Here is a 22,026-nt window from a genome sequence, read left to right as displayed (position 1 = left end):
CCAGTTTTTAGAGCATCGATGCAGTAGGAAGTGAAGAAAAATACTACAAGATTAACAATGATTGATATTATTTATAATTAAGGACGTAATTCTGATCCTATTTTTTATTCGATGCATTATAGATGTAATTTATACCGTACAATTTCTTATAAAATGAATAATACAACTTATTCTTGCTGTACCATATGTTTGTTACATTATCGACTGCTAATATAGTTTATCAATTTCTTCATTATCAACACTTATTCCATTCCTACATTATCAACAATTGTTAAATTTCTTCGCTCGAATTATTAATTAATTCATAAATGTAATATTATTTTAAAGTATCGTTCTTTATAGTGCATGTAAGTATTAAAAACTCAATGAAATAAATTGAGTAAGCGTTACTCACCTACTGCATCATCCAATCAATATATTAATGTATAAATGATTAATATAATAAAAATAGCTCAGACGTAAATGTTTCTCTAATTCTTAATTAATTGATTTATTGACGTAATATCGTCTTGGCAAATATTAATAGTTGTATATCAACTTGACTTCAAATAATATAGATTGACCTCTACAGTTATTATTAAAAAAACCAAACGAATTAAATTGAAGAAACATGAATATAAACAAAGACCTACTTTTTCGCTCCAATTTTTATTTACGCAAGCCTAGCGGACATTGAGACTGGTCGCTAGCAATTCTTATCAGCATGGTATCGAATTCATGCAAGAATATGCAGCACATTGAGATTCTACTTGTGACCTGAACAGGGACTGAAGGGCGCCAGGTGCGAAAGAGACAACAAAACAGGAAAACAAAGAACAAAAAACTTAGAATCACTTCGCTCGAAAAGATCCAGATAGTCTCAGAAATCGATGCGTCGCGGATGCTTTGTCTATAGATCGTTCTCGGAATTTTTTCCCTCGAACTCCATCGATTTCTAACATTTGCAATATTGTAAATAATTTTGTAAGTGCAATGTATGCACGGATTAAAACATGTAGTGCGCTCAAGTGTAAGAAAATTGTGTACCGGCGATTTTATTGTGGTAGTCTTGTAGAAGGCAGGGCTGTACCAAGCGGGGGCCCTCCGAGGCCCTTCAGGGACGTCCCTGGGCCAAAATCTTTTCCTGTTATCGGGACATTGTACAAATATTTGCCGGTCATCGGTAGGTCTAATTTAATAGCACTAAATATTATATTACTAAACAAGATTAATACTTTTTTAAATTTCTGGTTTTAAGATTTATTTTTATTATTGTTCATATTTTCACATTATTGTTATGTTAATTGAAAATTCAGGTGAATATAGTTTTGCCAGGCTGTATGATAGTGGACTGAGAAAATTGAAACGGTTTGGACCGCTGGTTCGAGAAGAAATTGTACCGAATGTGAATCTTGTATGGGTTTATAAACCAGAAGACATTGCCGAAATTTTTAAAGCTGAATCTGGTTTGCATCCAGAAAGAAGAAGTCATTTGGCTCTTTCGAAATACAGGAAGGATAGACCTGATTTGTACAGCACTGGGGGCCTCTTACCTACGTAATATTACTTCGTACCATTTTTTATTTTTAAACGTTACAATTTTTATTGGAAATGTTGAATTTTTAATAGAATTTTGATACAAATACTTTCCTGGAGTTTTAATATAATTTTAATAGAAATGTTCTTTTGAATTTTTGTCCGGTTTCTTATATATTTTTAACAAACATATTTTCTGTCATTTTTTAATGAAATGCGCGAACATTTTTAATTATAGGAATGGACCAGAATGGTGGAGACTCCGAAAAGAATTCCAAAAAGTCTCTAGCAAACCCCAAAATATAATAAATTACATAGAAGAAACAGACATTGTTGTAAAAGAATTTGTTGAACTGTGCACAAACGAAAAATTTGAAGATCTTTTACCAATTTTATCGCGTTTATATCTCGAATGTAATTGTCTACTACCATCGTCGAATCAAATCAAAAACTAATTATAAATTTCTTTTTTTTTTAGTAACATGTTTAGTTGTATTTGATGTAAGACTAAACAGTTTCTCAAAAGAAGAAAGACACGAAGAGTCGAGAAGCTCAAAGTTAATAGCTGCTGCTATTGCAACTAACAATGCAATTTTAAAATTGGACAATAGTCTCCAATTATGGAAATTTTTTGAAACTCCTCTATATCGAAAATTGCGCAAAGCACAAGCATATATGGAATCGTAAGAACAACTTGTTTGTTAGATAATGCTACTATTAAAAACAGAAAAAAAAAACGAAACTACATCGCTCAATTTTGCAAATTTAAGTTTTGCTTATATTAAATATTTAGTTATTAAATTAAACGTACAAATTATATTTTTAAATTGTATTTGTTCATTAGAGTTGCATTAGAGCTAATATCCCAAAGAAAGGACAATCAATCTCATAAAAACAAATCATTCCTAAACGCCTATTTCGAAAACTCTGCTTTGGATATCAAGGACATTGTAGGGATGTCTTGCGACATGCTACTAGCTGGTATAGACACTGTAAATATTTCTATTAATCAATATATAGGTAAAAATAATTAATTAAGTACTAAAAATCAGCTGTAACACATTTAAAAATACTTTCAGACCACCTATAGTACAGCTTTCACTCTCTACCATCTAGCAAAAAATCAAAATGCCCAAGAAAAACTGAGAGCAGAAGCTGTACAATTATTGTCTGACCCTAATCAACCAATTACAGCAGACGTTTTGCGAAATGCTTCTTTTGTAAAGGCTGTAGTAAAAGAAAGTTTGAGATTGAACCCTATTTCTGTTGGAATTGGTCGCATTTTGCAGACTGATGTTGTCCTTAGTGGCTATGAAGTACCTAAAGGAGTGAGTTTTCAACAATATATCTATACAGGGTGTCCAAAATTGCTTGCTTATTATTTTTTTTTTAAATTTCGTAATTATATAAAATACAAGATATATATATATATATATATATAAATATTGTGGCATACAAGAAATTTAAGGTACGACACCCTGTATAATAAATATAATAGAAATATAGCAAATTCTCCCACTCACATTTTGCAGACAGTGGTAGTGACGCAGAACCAGATAATCTGCAGGCTCCCAGAGTACTTTGACAGACCAGACTCGTTTGTCCCGGAAAGATGGCTTCGCGAAAGCAAAATTGGTCGTGGGAAGTCTGTACACCCATACGTGGTGCTGCCATTTGGCCATGGACCTCGTTCTTGTATTGCCAGACGGTTCGCTGAGCAGAATATGCAAGTATTACTGTTACGAGTAAGTTATATCTCCTCAATAGAAATAATGGAAGTACAAAGCAATTTAAATCCTCTTTATTCATATAAATGCAACGAAAATCAGTATAAAAACATCCTACTTTAGATGTGCAGACAGCTCAAGTTCACCTGGCAAGGTGGCCAGCTCGGTGTATTGTCTCTACTAATTAACAAACCCAATGCACCAATCAAACTGAACTTTAATACCACTTAAAACGCTACAAAGAATAAAATACTGAGAAAAGAACACATTCCACTTTATTGCGTAGCTATAATTAACAGTTAAATTAAATCGGTAATACAATATTCTGGTTGGGTAGAATATTTAGTTGTAAGTCATGTATTTGGGAGTGGCCGAGAACTTGGCGTAGGACTTAATGACTTTGTTCACTGCCTCGAGGAAGTCTTTCTCCGTGGCCACTTTGCGACGGGCTCGAATAGCGAACATGCCGGCCTCTGTGCACACAGAGCGAATCTCGGCACCTGTGCTATTCGGACAAAGACGAGCTAACAGCTCGAATCTGATGTCCCTTTCAACGCTCATGGAACGCGCATGGATCTTGAAAATGTGAGTTCGGCCCTCCAGGTCGGGCAGACCGAATTCCACTTTCCTGTCCAGACGACCTGGTCGCATCAGCGCAGGGTCTAACGTGTCTGGTCTGTTCGTTGCCATTAGCACTTTGATATTTCCCCTTGGATCGAATCTATAAAGTATTACAACCAATGATTACGTATCCAGCGAGATTAACGACATTCCAACGTACCCATCGAGTTGGTTGATCAACTCCAACATTGTACGTTGCACTTCGTTGTCCCCTCCAGCGCCATCGTCGAACCGAGCTCCTCCAATGGCGTCTATCTCATCAAAGAATATCAAACATGCTTTCTTGCTACGGGCCATTTCAAACAGCTCTCTCACCATACGAGCTCCCTGTTATTATTAAAAACATTATGATAATATATATTATTCTTGATCGAATTACAGATTGTTTTACATACTTCTCCAACGTATTTCTGAACTAATTCTGAGCCAATCACACGAATGAAACAGGCATCTGTTCTGTTGGCTACAGCCCTGGCGCACAGAGTTTTTCCTGTACCTGGAGGGCCGAACAATAGAACACCCTTTGGTGGTTCGATTCCTAAATTAACAAACTTCTCTGGCTACAACAGAAATCTATATTTAGAAAAAAAGTCTGGTAATTATTGTAAAAGTTTAATTGTGTAAGATACTGACGTGGAGAAGAGGAGTTTCTACGACTTCTCTCAGCTTCTCGATCTGCTCCTTACACCCACCAACATCACTATATGTAACATCAGGTTTCTCTTCGACTTGCATCATTGTTACACTCGGATCAATTTTAGGGGGCAATGGAATGTGAATTTGGTACTTGTTGCGATCAACACCGACTCTCATGCCCTCCTCAATGTCAGTAGGAGCAACAGATTCGGCTAGATCGACCACAAATTTTGCAAACTGTTTCACATTTATAATGTATTTGGGGTCAATAGAGTCTGCATTGATTATTTTAGTGCAGCGAGCAACTTGTAACGGCTGCTCATTCTGCAATGTCTGCTTATCCGCTGCAAGGTCCCATAGTGCTGGTGGTGCTAAACCAGTATCAGACTCTTTAATCCCTGTTAATTCGTTAACACGTTTAATTATTGTCTGGATGTCTTCTTCGACTACTTTGATGCTTTTTGTGTACTGTCCTTGGCCCTGTATAAAAATTAATAGAGGTAATTCACATTTTTGACGGTGATAATTGTTAATAAAATAAATTAATAATCGCTAACAAAATAAATCGGGGATTGTTGTTTTATGTTTTATTAGATTAACAAATTCTTTTACTTACGTAGATTTTTAATAGAGCAATATCGCCTTCGTCCAAAGCTAAAATAACGAAAAGTATTAAATAAATTGTGCACATGACTTTGACATAACATGGTGTTTATAGACAGTGTAATTTACATTTTATTTCCTTTTCTTCTTTCTCGTCTTCACTTTTTACTTTCCTCATGTCTTCTCCTAAATGGTCCGGCATTTTTCTAGTTGAATAATTTACCTAAACACTCGAGGAAACAATTTAATTCACTTCGTGAACAGAGTACGCCGCGAATTGATTTTGTGGTTAGGTTCTCGTTACATTACCTGCAAAATCACATCCTTTGTTAGCGACATCTGCATGTACATAGTAAACTAATGCTTTTTTTATCCCAAGGTTGTGTGAATAAGATAGGATACTGTTTCATCGACCTTGTCGAATTAGTCATTTTTTAAAATATTTAAATTGAAAATTTTTAATTTTTAATTTTGAAGGATCCAATAATGCCTCTTTCAAAAAATAATTGCTTTGTAAATATAAATGGGAACATTAGAATACATAGATTTGCTTATATTCGTAATATAGATCAAAATATTGTTTCAATGTTAATAAAATTGCTTAAATTTCAATAAAATCCAATGTCTAAATATTGCACTTATTAAAAGAATAATGAAATATCAAAAATAAATTGCAGGTTGAAAGGGACACAAATTTTATTTTTTTGCAAACTGGAGAATTTTTTTCACTAAAAAAAAAAATTGTAATAAATTAAGTAAAATTATAGTTTGACAAATCTCAAGTCTGTGATTATCAAAGTTAGTTGTAGGTGTAGCTATGGTGTTAGGAAAAATGTAAATCAATTGTGACGGGAATAAGTATGGTGTAAGGCGTATGGAATGACAAAATTACAAACTAATGTGCACAAATGAATGACCATTAAGCCTAACTACGCAGATTACTATCTGTTCGCCACACCCCTTGCCATTTCACTCCAACGTGCATCTTCCCTTCGGTATTACTGGGTCAATCACTATAATTTGCCTTTGAACGTTTCCTTCTAAGTGGTCTAGTACTATTTTAATACAAAGTAGGAGAAACAGGTGATTTAATCGTAGCCTACTCAATAATTCATACGGTGGTATAGTATTTTTCCACTCTTCTTGAATACTTTTAATAAAAATTGTTCCTTCAGAATTTTCACGCCATCCAGAGCTTCTTTTAAGAATTTTTGACAACTAAACGGCTAAAAATAAATTCATAGAACTCTTTGCTATAATTAGAGAATACCTTGAATAGTATGTGGACAAAGATTCATCTAAAAAGATTTATTTTTTCTCAAGTTATAAGTATAGGAAAACTGAATATGACTATGTTTAACTATTCCTTGTAACATTCTCTTTGATTTCAGCTAATTTTTTTATTGGTTAATTTATATTTTTGTTTTCATAGTTTTGGTTGCATCAGAAGGATACTTATCGGAGCTTCCTTTAGGAATTTGCAACAATAAAATGGCTAAAGATGAAGCAACGAAACTTTTTGTCATAGTTTGAGGATACTTTGCAGAACACGTGCAAACATTTTTAGCTCAGCAGGATCCTTTTTTACGAAGATGTAACAATTTGATCAGAAATCCCCTCGGCTATAAAAATTGCGGCGTCATGCTTCCACGCCACGGTTAGGCACCTTTCAAAGGAAATGTACGGACCGCCTAAATTGTACTTCCCATGTCAGTCGGTCCTTGACCGAGATGATCCTTGGAAAAATGCGAGATAATGAAAGATCCAATAGAACAGAACACTTTCACTCGTGTTCATCCCGACCCGCCGATCCTCCTGCAATCGGAGGCGTGGTGCAACCTGAAGATCAACATATTTCCACGTGATATTGAGCTATACTATATTAGTCAGCATCACTATTACCCTTGCCCTGGCAGTTCGCACACGTGGGAATATTCTACACGTGTTTCTACACCTTGAATGCCACAAAAACGTGACTTGCAAACATTTCGATAGAATTACCGCGTGAACACGACTTTTCGACGGTTTGACATTTTTTTAAATTTTCAAAAATGCTTTGGAGAGTAAATAACTATAGTTACGTAACTTTTTCTTACGTTTATCTAGATACAATTTGCGACTGGAGCCAAGGTGTCACAAAAATTTGATAGAACTGCATTGATACGACTGATACGATGGTGTAACATTTTTTACAAAATTTTCAAAAATTGGATAACAATAAATTATAGTTAAATTATTACGTTTTTTTAAACGCAATTGTCAATTCGAGCCAATATTTGTGCATTTGAAGAGGACTTTTGATAAAATTTTAAAAATCTAAAAATTCTTGAACGTCACTTTGCTTGTCGACTTTTCTAAATAAATCACTCAAAGAATTAACAAATCAAAAGTCAAATTAAGTAGCCAAACAAATTAGCGGGGATCAAGCAGGACATCTGGGCAAAATTTTAAACACATCGGTTGCATAATCAAATATATTGAAACTCATGCTTCCAACGAAAACATAAAAGTAACGCTATTTACATATTGATTGCAATTTAATTACTGTTTGCAATATATTTATTCACTATTTAGCATACTGTTTAAATATAAGGGATCACGTTAACCAAGCTCATATTGTCAATACATAAACAACAACTCTAGAATAATTGATTCGTGACGTAAAATCAATCTTAAACAAGAAATAATCTCAAGAGAAAATACAAAATAATTACTACGGGTAGTGGATGATGAATAATTGATAAATGATTGATCACAGGGTGAAAGTTGACAATTCTTTTTATTTCCTGGTATACATATGTACAAACATCGCGTCCAGTTACAAGATAATAACGATTTAATTCAAGCCTCGTTCAAAAGTTATTCGATCATCGAACTTTGATTAATATCTTCGGAAAGGATTCGAGTTGTAGGGTTGTCTGTAATCGGAATCATCGGGTCCTGGTGGATTGGCAGCCAAAGCTCGTCTAATTGCTTCCGGAATTGGGGGCGGAGTTGGTAAATGCGCGCCTTGGGGGTGGAAGCCATTTTCGTCAGCAGTATACTCGACTGTGATTGGTGTACCGTCTGGCGCGGAATATGAAAACCGTCCTTGAACCACCTGCGAACAGATATTCGAATGTTTAAACATTTTTTAAAATTATTTTCTTATTTTACGATTACATCATTCCTTCTCATACGATCAATTATATTTGGTCTCGATTTTTTAAAATTATTTTCTTATTTTACGATTATACCTTTCGTTTTCATATAATTATATTTGGTCTTTTAGATCTAAATAGTTTTTCTCGTAGAAAGAAATTTGATTGGCTGATTTTGTTGATAAAAAGTGTCCTAATTGAAGGTACACCAAAAATGAATAGTTTCACTTAATTAAAAAATTTAATAGTTAGTATACTTTATAAGTAAAAAAATTAATTTTTGAAAGAGATATCTTTTTCCGATCTTTTTCGTCAGTTCCACATTTAAAGGAACAGCTTGCGAAATTTTGTGATGTGTTCTTATAATATATGGAAATGTGAGACAGCATTTGTGAAAGTGGTATGCGAAATGGAGAAACGTACGCGCGAAATTAATATCGTTAAATTAATTTAGTACCTCGCTTTGGCCTTGAGGGGTACCCTGAGGACGACCGCTTTCGGATACTGAAATTCCGTTGTCGGTATCGTAGCTAAAAGTGTAAGATCCATCCGGATAAGAGTCTTTCTGCTGGCTGCGAATTGCTATAAACCTTCCAGGTGAGCTGCAATTAAATTGTACGTTCTCGTTTTACCTCGAAAATCGTCTCTTAAATCTCTCTGCATCGTTAAAAAATGAATGGAACAACTCGCATCAAGGTTATTCAATTTTCATTAACAAATATATATGTTTCAAACTTTTTGTATCACTGAAAACTAACGAGAACAAGTTTATCCAATTCTTAAATTGAATTTTCAAGACCAGATCTCTGAACCAAATTTTTCAAATTCAGATAGAAAAATATTTTTCAATGCATACTTATATTGCGGCGTGTTGTACTGAGGTTGTTGCACTTGAGGTTGATACGCAGGTCTCGGCGTTGTTCTAAACGCATTTTGACTGGGAAAACCGCGGAAAGTCCCAAATTGCCCTAGAGCGCAGCAGAACAAAGCGGATAGAAAAAACTGAAATCATACAATAGTCCCCATTACAATTCATTTAATCTCGATAACAATTCAAACAATTTCTAATAGATGCAACCACTTAAAAACAAAATCAAGTGTATCTACTACAATTCAAATAAATAATTTGACAATTTCCTGAACAACAGTAAAATAAAAAATCCAAGGCTAAAAACTTTTTGCAATGTTTCCAGTATCCAAAATTTCTTCGGTTCCAATAGAAGTGCATAATTAGATATAAATGTTTGACAATTTTTACAAATTTTGAAATGGATCATCGAGAATCGACATGACAATCAGATTTATATAGAGTGTGTAGCACGTTTGTTAATAGTCGAGGACCGAACAATAGAAAAGAATGCACCAGTTTTGATAGCATTTTGTTCGTTTCGAGATAGTGCTTGTTAGTGTTGGTTCACTTAGGTCCCGTGTGTCACTCGAGGGTTGACTATCGACAGCAAACACTCACTAAACGTTGCATGGTTGTCCGTTGCAGTGGCACGACGTCGATTCGAACAAGACTTGAAACCTGCAGTACCAGATGCAGCTGCTGGCAGCATTTATATGAAGACGAGCCTGAAGATCTTCCCTTTCCCTGATCCTGCATTTGACACCACTCTCCTCATAATTTCTAGTCGCCCTCACGTCCTCGCCCCACCTCAACCCTAACCGCGACAAATGGACTGTGCAACCAGATGTATTTTCTCTCCAGTGACCTCCGAAAAATTGTGCAACCGAAAATTATGACAGAACTTCACTATGCCTAAAAATGGAAATCAATTTGTTTATTGAGATTAACTCGTTGTGCTATAGCTTGTGATTTTTTCGGTTGCAGGTGTTCTGTGCAGCCGGGTGCATTCTTCTGCAAGAATCTAGGAAATTTGAATTGAACAGAAATTGAAGGAATTTTACATTTTTTTTGTGAAGGAAAATTACAAAAAAAAATTGATTCGGTGAGTTCCGGTGATTTTGTATGCAGCTGGATGCATTTTTCTGCTGGAATTTTTAGGAATTTTGAAATGAATTGAAATTTCAGAAAATTTTATTTTATTTGTGAACAAAAATTACAAAAAATTTTAACTGCACCATTGACATTAGTTTTTAGCGCGAATTGTGAAAAAATTCTAGTAAATTTCGAATGAAATTAAAGTGGCAAAGAATTTGGTGTTCTTTGTCATCTAAAATTACCAAAAAATTTATTCGATGTTATTAAGAACATCTTTTGATGATTTTGAATCTAAATGAAAGAAAACTGCAGTTAACATTTTTCGTTTTGTTGTTTGGGCTTCCGATAAGTAGTTTTTGCCATGGTAAAAAATTTTGGTTGATTTAAAAGTGGATTGAAAACGAGAAAAAGAAAAAGTAATTTCGACTGGTTGCGAGAGCAGTTTATTGTTGCCTCAGAAGTTTTGATTGATGAGATCAGGGCTCAGTTTCAATCGCCCATCATTAAAGTAAAGTCTTCATAGCTGTGAGTGGCACCTCGCATTTCACCGCCTTCTATTGTTTCTCCTATCAATACTGATATCATAAATACGCCTTCTACCTCCGATGTTGCTCCTTCTGTTCCCCATTGCATGCATCGCCCTCGAAATCGACAGCTGTGATAAGGTTAGTCCTAATTTTTTGACAAGTGTCGCTCTACAAAATTATTTTCTGTCTTCAAGACGAAACACAAAATTTCGTAAAAATTACTCCAGGTGGCTTTAATGTGCACTCATTAATTGCTATCAGTAACAAATTAAAATATTTACCATTCTAACTGGAATGAATTATAATATTCATTATAAATTGTTGACATTACTGAAGGGACTCAACAATTTTTTTTTGTCCTTCGTATGAAGTGTACAATTTTGAAAATATTACACAATATAGACCCAATATGGATTTATTAATTGCTATTAGTAAAAAATTAAAATGTTTACAATTTTAACCAGAGAGAATTGTGTAACATTAATTCCAAATTAATTCTACCATTATTAAAGGGATTCAAAAATAGGATTTCTTCTATCCTGAATATGTGGCCTAGAATATTGAAAAAATTATGTATAGCAGAGCTAACACGCACTTATTGATGGTGATAAATAAAAAACGAAAATGTTTACAACTTTGTCCAGAAGAAATTATAATGTCAGTCCTGTTAGATATTGTTCAAGGGATACAATTTTTTAAATCGTTGATTCATAGAAAAATTGTTGGGGTAGTATTGACATGTGCTTATTGTTTACAGTAGGGTTCGTTGGTATATCCCCGGGTAGTGTGTGTTAAAAACAGGGTCATAAAGTTAGGGGTTCTCGCCCGAGACGGTTCTAGACCTCGCCATCTGACAACCAGGTTGCGAGCGTTACCTGGATCTAGTTTGACCTTTCTCGTTTTATTAACCACGTCAGCTTAGGTATGCCCCATCATCACAGCAACGCTCCGGCTCTCATAAAGAAACGGATAGAGCGCATACCTTAGGGATCCTCCCAACGAGCCACGTACCTAGAAATTATGTAAACTGATCCTGCTCGCAGTTTCGAATCCGGTTCAACATATCTTCCGAATTATTTCATCGGGTGAGTAATCAGTTGTTAGTTATTGAAAATTCATTATTGCATTCAGCAGAATCTGTAGAATCGTTCTGTGCAAAAATCATCTGTATAGCATCTATGGTTGGGGCACAAAAAATTCCCAAAGTTGAAAATACGGGTTTCCTTCCCTCTTTTCTTTCTAATTTATTTAAACATTTTTAAATGCATATAATTTTATTAAAATAATATACCATTGCATTCGGGAGAGTCTGTAGATTTTTTTCGTGTAAAATGCTTTTTTATATTTTCCATGGTTGGGCCACACAAAATTCCCAAAGTTGAAAATTCGATTTTTCTTGCCTGCTTCATCTTAATTTATTTGAACATGTTGAATTGTACATAGTTTTATAAAATAACATTTGGGAGAGTCCGCGGGATCGCCCTATATGAAAATTACTCTTATAACTTTTGTATTGGGCTGATAAAATATTTTCAAATTTAAAATTGTGATTTAATATTAATAATTATCGACCATTTTCACAATATCATTAATCAAAGTGGTATCGTGTTGCCCGGTTTAAAAAATCGTATTTTTCCGAACACTAAACTAGAAGCACGATATAATTATAGTTATAAAGTTCAATGTGGCAGCGGGGATGAACAGTGGTTACGCAGTATACTCTGTTTGAAGCGAGAAACAGGGCATGGCGGACTCACCGATCCTGTCTAACCTGTTTAGTCCTGATATATTATCAAGATACGTCTAAATCATAGTAATAGCACTCACACAGACGTATCGACAAATAATCGAGCCGTAAGTCACGCAATTCGAACAAATAGCGCGACTTATTTCGCTGCAACGCGGAATAAAATTCGAATTTCGCGCCACTTTTCTCAAACTACCCTTAGGACTGAACTAATCCAATCGGGCGTATCCTTCTCTTTAAAAATTGTTTAAACATAATTGACCAGTCAGAATGGTATACAAATATATATGGTTGGATTCGAGAGAGTCTGCGGAATTTTTCTACGCAAAAAACATCTTTTTAGCAGTTATGATTAATCCGTAAATAATTGTCAAAGTTGAGCATTGTTCTAACTAATCCTATCGGGCGCATCCTTTGCTTTAAAAATTGTTTAAACGTAATTAAACGGTCGGAATGTTATAAAAATATATATCGTTGGATTCGGGAGAGTCTGCAGAATTTTTTTACGTAAAAAACATTTTTTTAGCAGTTATGGTTGGAGCACACAAAATTGTTGAAATTGAACTATCGATTCGTCGAGCGTTTTCTTTTTAAATTCTTTTTATACTATATCGTTATTACGTTTACATGTTTGTAATATTATAAAAAAATATTACTGTGTTTATGAGAGTCCATAGAATCGCCTTATAAAATTAATTTGCATGGTTTTATCCAGTAAAATCGCAAAAAGTTTTTAAATTTGAAAGCTCCATTCCTCTTTCCTTTTGCTTGCAAGTTGAACTTGCATTATTTTACGGATATTTTTAAATGTTTATAATGTTAAGAAAAAGTGTGTTATCATATTCAAGTATCGCTTTCATAGCTGTTACGGTTGGGACGCAGAAGGTTTCCAAAATGGAGAATATGAAATTGTTTCTTTTAAACTGAAATTTCTTGAAAATTGAAGATGGACGATAAAATTTTCGAAAATATAAATCGCAAAATAAGTTGATCGCGTGGGCTGCGGTAAAATCCTGTTACCTGTTATCCTGAGGTCGGTGGATGGGTCGATCGTTGCGCAATAGACAAGAAACCGATGATTTGCTTTCACTGACTCACCTTTACCGTGATATTACGATTACCATTAGCATTAATCCGATCGGTACTTCGGTTACTTTTCCTAAAATCTCACACCTACTTTAATTGTATATATTTGCATCCGTGGAACGATTCTTTCCACACACCGTCATCATTTCAATATTATCGTATCAATATATTACTACCTGTCGTCCAGTAGAATTTGCAATTTCAAAAAGCGCTATGCAATTTAATCGTTCTCATCATTAATCACCCCATCATTTTAAAATTATTTTACCTAGGCCATTTTATCAAGACACGAATGTAAAAGCAAAATCTGATTATCTTTTTTTTTTTATTAATCTTTTCAATGATTTTAACAGATGGAAATAAATTAGATTAATTAGTGATAATAACGGCGAGAATTAATTTTAACCATTCTTTAAAATAATAAATTTTTAAAAAATATTTAAACCACTTCGGAAAGTCTCTCTCTTTGTTAAAACAATTGTGGAAAAATACATAAGTATAGTAAAGATTTAAATAAACAAACACTAACTGATATTTTTTCTATTTAATCATTGCTTCGAAGAACAGTAAACAGTCATGATGTTTTCATGAATATATATTTATAGTTTAATAGTTTAGTTTACATATATCATTTATCATAATGAACAGTATAACATTGTATAACATTTATAGTGTAGTTTCTGTACACTCACTAAGATTAGAGCGGGCCATAAACAAATCTCAGATGTACAATCAACAAATTGTTCGCGTTCCAATCAACAAAGCAGAATGTTAATTTACACGACGCGATCTTATTCATTAATAAATTAATTATTACGTAGGCAGTACAACGTAGAGAAGCTTAAGCGAACAGTTTCCCGATAATTTGTTTACAATTGGATTCCACGTAACATCGAGCATAGTGTTCCATGATTGTTTAAACGTTCTGCGAAATCAATTAACCGTAAGAATTACTTTAAACTTTACACTATTGGTTTTACAATATTTTCAGTAATTATTTTATTTCTCGCTATGTACGCTTAAGAAAATTATGAAAAATTACTGAAAATTCCTTGGGGGGATTCTCTACTAGCTACAATTTTTTCAATTTCCATTTTACATATTTTTTCTGAAATATAAAATCATTTTTGGGAACTTTGATTTCAAGAGAATTTGAAATTTTCACTGACACATGAAAGAAGAAGATTTTTTAGCGCATTATGTAAGTACAAGAAAATTGTGAAAAAATTACTGTGAAATCCCCAGGCAATTCTCAACTAACCAGCATTTTTTAATTCTCCCTTCAGTTGCTTTTTTCTGAGTAAAAAAACATTTCTCAAAACCAAATGTAACTCTTCACTGGAAAAAAACTTTCCCCACTAACTAAACAATTTATATATAACAGTGTAATATTTCCGCACTTTCAAACAGACGATGCAAACTAACCATGGAACACCATACCAACCCCCATAATCCTCCCCTATCACCCAGCAACAAGCACCAGTTCTCCAAAAAATTCAGTTACGTGTGCTTCCAATGTCAAAACCCAATTTCCATGAACAAATGAAGTAGTATCCGGACAAGACGGAGATTATACCACTCCTAAACAATTGCTTAACTATATCAGCGTATTTTCAAGTCCGTAAAAAATCCAGGAGGGGTTCGAAGTTTCCCGTTCACTTTGCGAGTTTGCTTCCGAGAAAGAGGATCCTAGAGAGCGTTTCTTCGCGTTAGTATCTCCTGTAAGGTTCCTCCTCTTCAGGGTGTGCTGCATTGTGCGCCAGGGCGCGTTGTATTGCAACTGGAATCGGCGGGGGCGTCGGCAGATGCGCGCCGTTCGGTTGAAAACCATTCTCATCAGCCGTGTAGGTCACCAAAATCGGAGTGCCGTCGGGCGCTGTGTAGCTATACTGTCCTCTCACCGACTCCACTTGCTGAGGACCAACGAATTTCGGGACCCCTTGCTCCGCTACCGATATACCGTTCTCTGTGTCGTAGCTGAAACAGACCAAATTCATTTAGTTACTGCAAAAAAAAAAACTATTCCTTGACCTACAAGTAAAGAATGAGACAATACTAGTGTCAAAAATTTGTCGTTCTTAATTATTTCTTTATTTCTTTGGGAAACGTTCGCCATCATGTTCGTGACATTTTTCTGGTTAAAAAGAGTCCAAACACGATATCATTCGGACAACATTTACTCAGATACAGTGGAACCTCGATTATCCGAACTAAACCAGCGGAACCTATGCTAGATTCAATCTCTCTGTACGTTCAATTTTTGTTGTATATACTCGCTTTAAATTATACTGTTTCCATGTGAAACACGTCCGAACGGATAATTGACAATCCTGGAATCGTTAGTTCGGATAATCGAGGTTCTACCGAATGGTGAATTGAAGTAGCAAATATGCACCGAATTGTGTCATGTTTGGGCTCATTTTAATCAGAAAAATGTCACAGACACGTCGGTAAACATTTTATAAAAAGATGCTTAACACTCGCAAACCCGAGACCTAATTTCGATTGATTAGGCACAACTGCAACGGTCCGAAAAAAGCTTGTTAGGGCAGCGTAAACTAGAAAATTTGCCCTTCAAAATAAGCCTAAGCACGTTATCCTCCGACCATTCGTAACGAAGTTACAGCAGTTCGAAGATCGGTCACTTATCGATACTCACAGCCCCTCGGTGTCATTGTTATCGGGTTTGACAGGGAAACAAACAACTGACGGTGTAACGAACGGTTTGACAGTGAGCGGAACGTGTGACTGGATCGATTGACAACGTCACAGGTATAACAGGAGAGGCAACCCTCCACACGTACACGCCGGCTAGGTAGGTCGATCGTAATTATTCTATTGTGTAATGTGTTATTGCTAACTGCGCAACCGCCTAACACGAATGATTAACATCAAAGCTAATTACATATCTTTTCACAGCTGAATATCCTGTGCGACCTCCTCCTCCCCCTTCTCTCTCGTTTCGTTTCCTCTCCCCTCTCCTTTCCTTTTGACTCGCACACCTTTAAACCGTTTCTTTGTTAGCCGTGGTAAATTAATTGGCAGCGCGCGCCCGTGGATCACGATCGAGACGATCCACTTCGTATCGCTGGCTTTAACCCTCATCTGCACCGTTCATGAATAGTCAGTAGACTGTAATACTCTTGTTAGGAAAATAAGAAATCATCGCGTTATGGGATAAGCACCGTCCGAGTGTACATTGTATAGACGTTAATTACACGCCGCGGTTAAGATTCGAATCAAACCAGGAAATTGATTATTAAAATAAAGTTATCGAGTAATTATTTGTTCAGTAACAATTATTGTAATTGTGGGAATATGGTCGGCAATAATTATTTTAATATGCTGGGAAATTTGTTCATTAAATTTTCTACTTTGTGTGTCGAGGAATTTGTTGAGCAGTTATTTATTCAATAATTCTTTTTCTGATGTGATGGAGAGTTTACTGAATACAAAATTATAAAAATAAAAAATATAATATTTTTAATTATAAATATTATCTGGCTTTCGAAAGACTTTTTCGAGAATTTGTTCAATAACAATTGTTCTAATATATTCTAGTATTTGTCCAATGAAATGTGTATTCACGCACTGAAGAATTTATCGAACAGTAATTTATTCAACAATTATTGTTGGTTCTAAAAAAGAGTGATTCCAAAAAAGTGGTTCCAAAAAAGACTTTTACGGAGTAATAATTTATTCCGTAACAATTGTTCTAATATACCGAATAAATTTATTCAATGGAAATTATTTTCGTATACTAAAGAATTTTGTAATTAAAAATTTACTCGATAATAATAATTCAAATATATTGTGGGATTTATTGAGTAAAAATTATTCTAATATTCTGAAGAGTTTATTGAGTCGATATCTATTCAATAATAATTATTTTAATACGTCAAAAATTATTTTATTGGCACTTCTCTGAAGATTTTATTGGATGATAATTTATCCTATAACAATCATTCTAAACAGTTGAAGAAGTTATTCAACGAAAGTTATTTTGATATTCATAAAGAGTTGTTTAACAAATGATTTATTCAGTAATAATTATTCAAATATATAGGATGTATTTAGAATAATAATGTCTCTGCTAATAAAACTTTCACAGAAAGAAATGTAAGGTGTATCGCGTGCTATTATTCACTGCTAATAGACTGACACGCTTTTAAGTTAATACTATGTTGTAAAACAGACAATAAATTGTAGGATATCTGAGAGTGTGATTTGTGAGAACTCATCCTTAGAGGATTGCATGTCAGCCCACTATAAAAGGTGCATTTTAACGCTGTCTGTCTCGAATGGCTACTTCTACTTCCGTAGCCAGACCTCCTACTCTTTGTTCTACTGTCTCCTGTAACGAGGAACGTTGATGAATACTGTTACAGAAATATTATTTGTTAGACGGTATCTATGAAATATGTTTGTATTATTTTAGTGCAGGTAATGACACTATATATGAAATATTTAAATTTCATTAATACGGATGATTTTTTTATTATTGTTTACTGTTAATCACTCTGTTATTTACTATTATCCAATGTTAGCTGCCATTATCACTTTTAAAAATAATTGTGGTTTTCTTAATTCTTAAAATTGTATACTTTGCAAGCACACCATTTTGAAATTGATGGAGAATTTGAAAGTATCCAATTATTAAAAACAGTCTTCAACGATTTAATTAATTGATTTTTAATAATTTTAGTATGATTCATTATTCAGTGTTAGTTACTATTATTTACTATTATTATTTGATATTTGCTATTATTATTAACTAGTATTTGCTATTTTATTTGTTATCATTGAATATATACTATTATTTACCTTTACTACTTTTTACTAGTATTTGCCATTATTTATTATTATTTACTACCTCATACTTTTGATATGATCAAAAATATACTCTTTATCATCGAGTATGCTAGAATATACTGACGATAATCAATCAAAAAAGTGGCGGGAAATTTGAAAATATTATCCATAAAACTATTTAACAAATCTGTTTCTCAGCTACTATTTATTATTATTTACTGTCTGTCACTATTATTCACTATCATTTACTATTGTTTGCATGTTTAAAATTAATTTCATTTAAATGTTTAAAGTTAATTGCTCAGCGCACTTCAAAATAACAAAAAGGACCAACACGATCAGAATCCTTTGCAAGCAAAATCGCTGCTGAGAAAGATATTTCGAAAAACTGGTGGAAAATTCGAACAAATTGCGATCGAATGAAATTACTTTCTGTTAATTTTAGGGTGATTATTCGAAGGTAGAGAGAATTAATAATGGTAATGGATGGATGATAAGCGACGTGCACGCACACTGACGCGTTTTTCGAGCCGAGAAGCAGCCGAGGCTCGTCGAGCGTGTCGAGATCGCGTTTGTGGAAACGTACCTCGACGTCGCTTATTGTTTCGTCGACGGTCAGGACGCCGTAGAAGGACGATCTCACCTGTAGGAGTACGATCCATCCGGAGAAGAGTCTTGGGATTGTCGCAATATGGCGAAACGTCGTCCGTAATAATCAGGATTGTACAAGTATCTATTGAATTGCGCGGATACCATCGCTGACAGCCCTAACAGAACCATCTGCAAAATTAAACGTAGAAAAATTAGAACGTAGCAAAATAAAAATTCTCAAACAAATCGAAATTTACATTTCGGGTGAAAAATTCCAGTTTTCAACCCATTACAAATTTATTAGAACGACTCACCGAATGAGTGAAAATAAAATTCTTGTCCCACTTGGGACAAAATAAATTTAAATGGAAATAGTGTGGATATCAAAGAAAAAATTTTAAGTTTGTGAAAAAAAAATCGGGGAACAGTGTGCTTACATTTTTGAGAATTTCTGTTTTTGACTCCCCTGAGTAGTATTATCTTCGAGTACATTTTTACAATAGAAGATGGACGGTAAATTGAAAATGGTTCCCTTTGTCGAAAATGTTAGATTCTATTATTATTTATTTTAGAAAATTTTACAGGGGTGCTTTTACTTTTGACTCCCGCAAATTTCGTTTTTTTAAAATAGTATTATTATTGGACGAAAACTGTATCGCCAGTGAAGCAGTCAAAGTAATTTTTTTGACAATTTCAGACAGCTCTCTGAAACCGAAAAAATTTTTTCCTCGACTCAAACTTCCATGGATTAAAAAAGACGGGAGCCTTTTGTTTACAAACGAATACTTAAAATTTGGTATACAATTTTTTGGTGGTGTTTTGTAACATTTTTGACGACGGCTAGTTAACTGGTGAAGACCAAGTTCAGACGTCTGTACGGAGTTTCAAAAAATTTTTTTGGTGCTCAAACTACCACGGGATTGAAGATTAACGCTTTCCCTCCGCAATAAATCCAAAAAATTCGATTTGCGATTTTTTCTTACCGTTTTACAGCGCCCCTGAATGAAAATTGTGGAACACAAGTCACTTTTCCATCAATCAACGGAAAACAATTCTTAAAAAAGACCTAACTTGTAGGAAACGCGAGTAGAATCTTCACCCTTGAAATTGAACCGCGGTGGATCCTACCATTCTTTTTAACAACGTTACAACAATTTAAAGATCGTCAACTTTTCGCCTATCACTAAAATAAGCTTGAAATGAGTCTAGAAATCGTCAAAATATACTAAGAAAAACTGTGCAAATAGAATTGTTCGATTGAAAAAAAATTAGAAAATATAGTGGACAAGACATGGAAGAAGCAGATGACACTTACGATGATCTTCATGACGACGCAGCAGAGTATAATTCCAGTGTTGCTGACAGCTCCGATGAACTGTTCGAACGAGAAATTGAGAAATCGGCGCGGACCACTGAATTCGTTTTCGGAGAAAAATTGAAAAATGGCAGACACGCGAGTCTGTCCTATCCGGTCGTGTGCAAATGTACGTGATCAAACGAGCAAGGATGAGACTATATAGTCGGCAGTGTACCCTGCTTCTGCCTCCTTCGTGCCCCGCCACTGTTTTGCACGGGTCGAAGGGGAGCACGATGCCTCGTGGATTCGCGTAATTCATGAACGGGCTAACGATTGCATCTACGGATCGTCCGAGGAATCCTCGTAATTGCCGGATTATACATCTCGACGCACATTTCCTCGAACAGAATGATTCTCCGTGTCAAATAACAACGGAGGCTCCTAATCGACGCCATGATCCCTTCGCAGGATTTTTATTTTAATAGACAGATCATTCAAATAACTCGTACTAGCTCTTCGAGTAGTGATTATTATAACTGTAGACGTATTTATCGAAATATGAAATTAATTATGGGATTATTTGACAATTGAGTAGTAACAGCACGGGTCCTTGGGGGTTTGGATTGTGGTATATGCAGAATCGACGGAGTGAAAATTTTGGAAAAATTCGGAGATGTTGTTAGTAATTTTGTGTACGTTGTAGAATTTTTTACGATTTTTGGGTTGACGGTGCCCGGCGTGGGAAATGGAAAGGGAAAATTGAGGATTTTGGTGGATCATGACACACTTTTAATTCAGAACGCGGTAAAATGGGAAGAAAAAATGGTACGTCGAAGTTTCCGTTGTCGTTGGAAAGAGTAGACTTTGTTCTTTAAACCCGTGGTGGTTTGAGCCGCGGAAAAAATTTTTTATGCCCAGTAGAGGCGTTTCAATTTTGAAAAATTGAAGACATAGACATCTTCACATTTTCGCTGCTTTTATTATCCGAAGGCTGTTTCTAAAAAGAAAAACGGCTCAGGTAGGCGAAAGTACAGGCTGAGCTCTTCAAAATGAGCCTAGGTACATTGTCGTACGATTTTTTTTTTCACAGAGATACGATTTTTCAAATTTGTACGTTCTTCTAACACCATTGTGGTGTTACTAAATTTTTAAAGAAAAGTAGAAACCTTACTCTTTTCTCCGCTGTTAGCGCAAAAATAACCTGTGGGAAGAAGTCTTTATCGTATCAAGAATATAGAGGTTCGCCCTTTAAAATGAGCCTAAGTAGGTCGCCAACCGATGTTTTTTAACAAAGTTACAATGAGTTGAATTTTAACTTGATGCGGGGTTGTCACTATTTTCCAAATATCGAAAAAATTCTTTGCACCTCGACGAATATTTTTACCCAGTATAAAAAGAAATTATAAACAAATTTTAATTGAACGTTAGGCTCAACTAGAATTTAATTGAGCTGCAGGGGATAACATTTTCTACGGGGGTGTCATTATTTTCCAAATCTTGTTTCGTCAAAGTGCCAAAGAAATACCTTGCAGCTCGACGAATATTTTTACCCAGTGCAAAAAGAAATTACAAATAAATTTTAATTGAAAGGTAGGCTCAACTAGAATTTAATTGAGCTGCAGGGGATAACATTTTCTACGGGGGTGTCATTATTTTCCAAATCTTGTTTCGTCAAAGTGCCAAAGAAATACCTTGCAGCTCGACGAATATTTTTACCCAGTGCAAAAAGAAATTACAAATAAATTTTAATTGAACGGTAGGCTCAACTAGAATTTAATT

The 22,026-nt window shown here is 34.7% G+C and overlaps 4 protein-coding genes across 5 annotated transcripts; 1 reads left to right on the top strand and 3 right to left on the bottom strand.

The window, feature by feature from the left end:
• Positions 1 to 680: 680 nt before the first annotated feature.
• On the top strand, positions 681 to 18,913 carry Dib (Cytochrome P450 302a1, mitochondrial). Of its 2 annotated transcripts, none has more exons than XM_076796774.1 (8): positions 681 to 1,162; positions 1,296 to 1,536; positions 1,754 to 1,929; positions 1,994 to 2,198; positions 2,360 to 2,507; positions 2,595 to 2,843; positions 3,048 to 3,260; positions 18,805 to 18,913. In XM_076796774.1, the coding sequence occupies exons 1-8, from the start codon at positions 973 to 975 to the stop codon at positions 18,874 to 18,876; spliced, it is 1,494 nt and encodes a 497-aa protein (XP_076652889.1). In that variant the 5' UTR covers positions 681 to 972; the 3' UTR covers positions 18,877 to 18,913. The 2 variants fall into 2 exon arrangements, with proteins under 2 accessions (XP_076652889.1, XP_076652888.1); XM_076796773.1 differs by lacking the exon at positions 18,805 to 18,913 and adding an exon at positions 3,366 to 3,500.
• Rpt1 (26S proteasome regulatory subunit Rpt1) lies at positions 3,493 to 5,421 on the bottom strand. The gene is made up of 6 exons (XM_076796775.1): positions 5,232 to 5,421; positions 5,116 to 5,153; positions 4,497 to 4,979; positions 4,259 to 4,423; positions 4,024 to 4,190; positions 3,493 to 3,963 (listed from the first exon to the last, which is right to left on the bottom strand). Exons 1-6 carry the CDS (start codon positions 5,302 to 5,304, stop codon positions 3,585 to 3,587), a joined length of 1,305 nt encoding a protein of 434 aa, XP_076652890.1. The 5' UTR covers positions 5,305 to 5,421; the 3' UTR covers positions 3,493 to 3,584.
• LOC143359101 (endocuticle structural glycoprotein SgAbd-2) lies at positions 7,859 to 9,774 on the bottom strand. Its single transcript, XM_076796776.1, has 4 exons — positions 9,711 to 9,774; positions 9,099 to 9,244; positions 8,700 to 8,844; positions 7,859 to 8,202 (listed from the first exon to the last, which is right to left on the bottom strand). Exons 1-4 carry the CDS (start codon positions 9,720 to 9,722, stop codon positions 7,984 to 7,986), a joined length of 522 nt encoding a protein of 173 aa, XP_076652891.1. The 5' UTR covers positions 9,723 to 9,774; the 3' UTR covers positions 7,859 to 7,983.
• LOC143359102 (endocuticle structural glycoprotein SgAbd-1) lies at positions 14,125 to 20,471 on the bottom strand. The gene is made up of 3 exons (XM_076796777.1): positions 20,266 to 20,471; positions 19,003 to 19,139; positions 14,125 to 15,524 (listed from the first exon to the last, which is right to left on the bottom strand). The coding sequence occupies exons 1-3, from the start codon at positions 20,275 to 20,277 to the stop codon at positions 15,257 to 15,259; spliced, it is 417 nt and encodes a 138-aa protein (XP_076652892.1). The 5' UTR covers positions 20,278 to 20,471; the 3' UTR covers positions 14,125 to 15,256.
• Between the last annotated feature and the right edge of the window lie 1,555 nt (positions 20,472 to 22,026).

Source organism: Halictus rubicundus, chromosome 11 (genome assembly GCF_050948215.1).
Source record: "Halictus rubicundus isolate RS-2024b chromosome 11, iyHalRubi1_principal, whole genome shotgun sequence".
Taxonomy (NCBI): domain Eukaryota; kingdom Metazoa; phylum Arthropoda; class Insecta; order Hymenoptera; family Halictidae; genus Halictus; species Halictus rubicundus.
The sequence above is the reverse complement of the archived record's forward strand: the minus strand, read 5'-3'. Positions and strand labels throughout refer to the sequence as shown.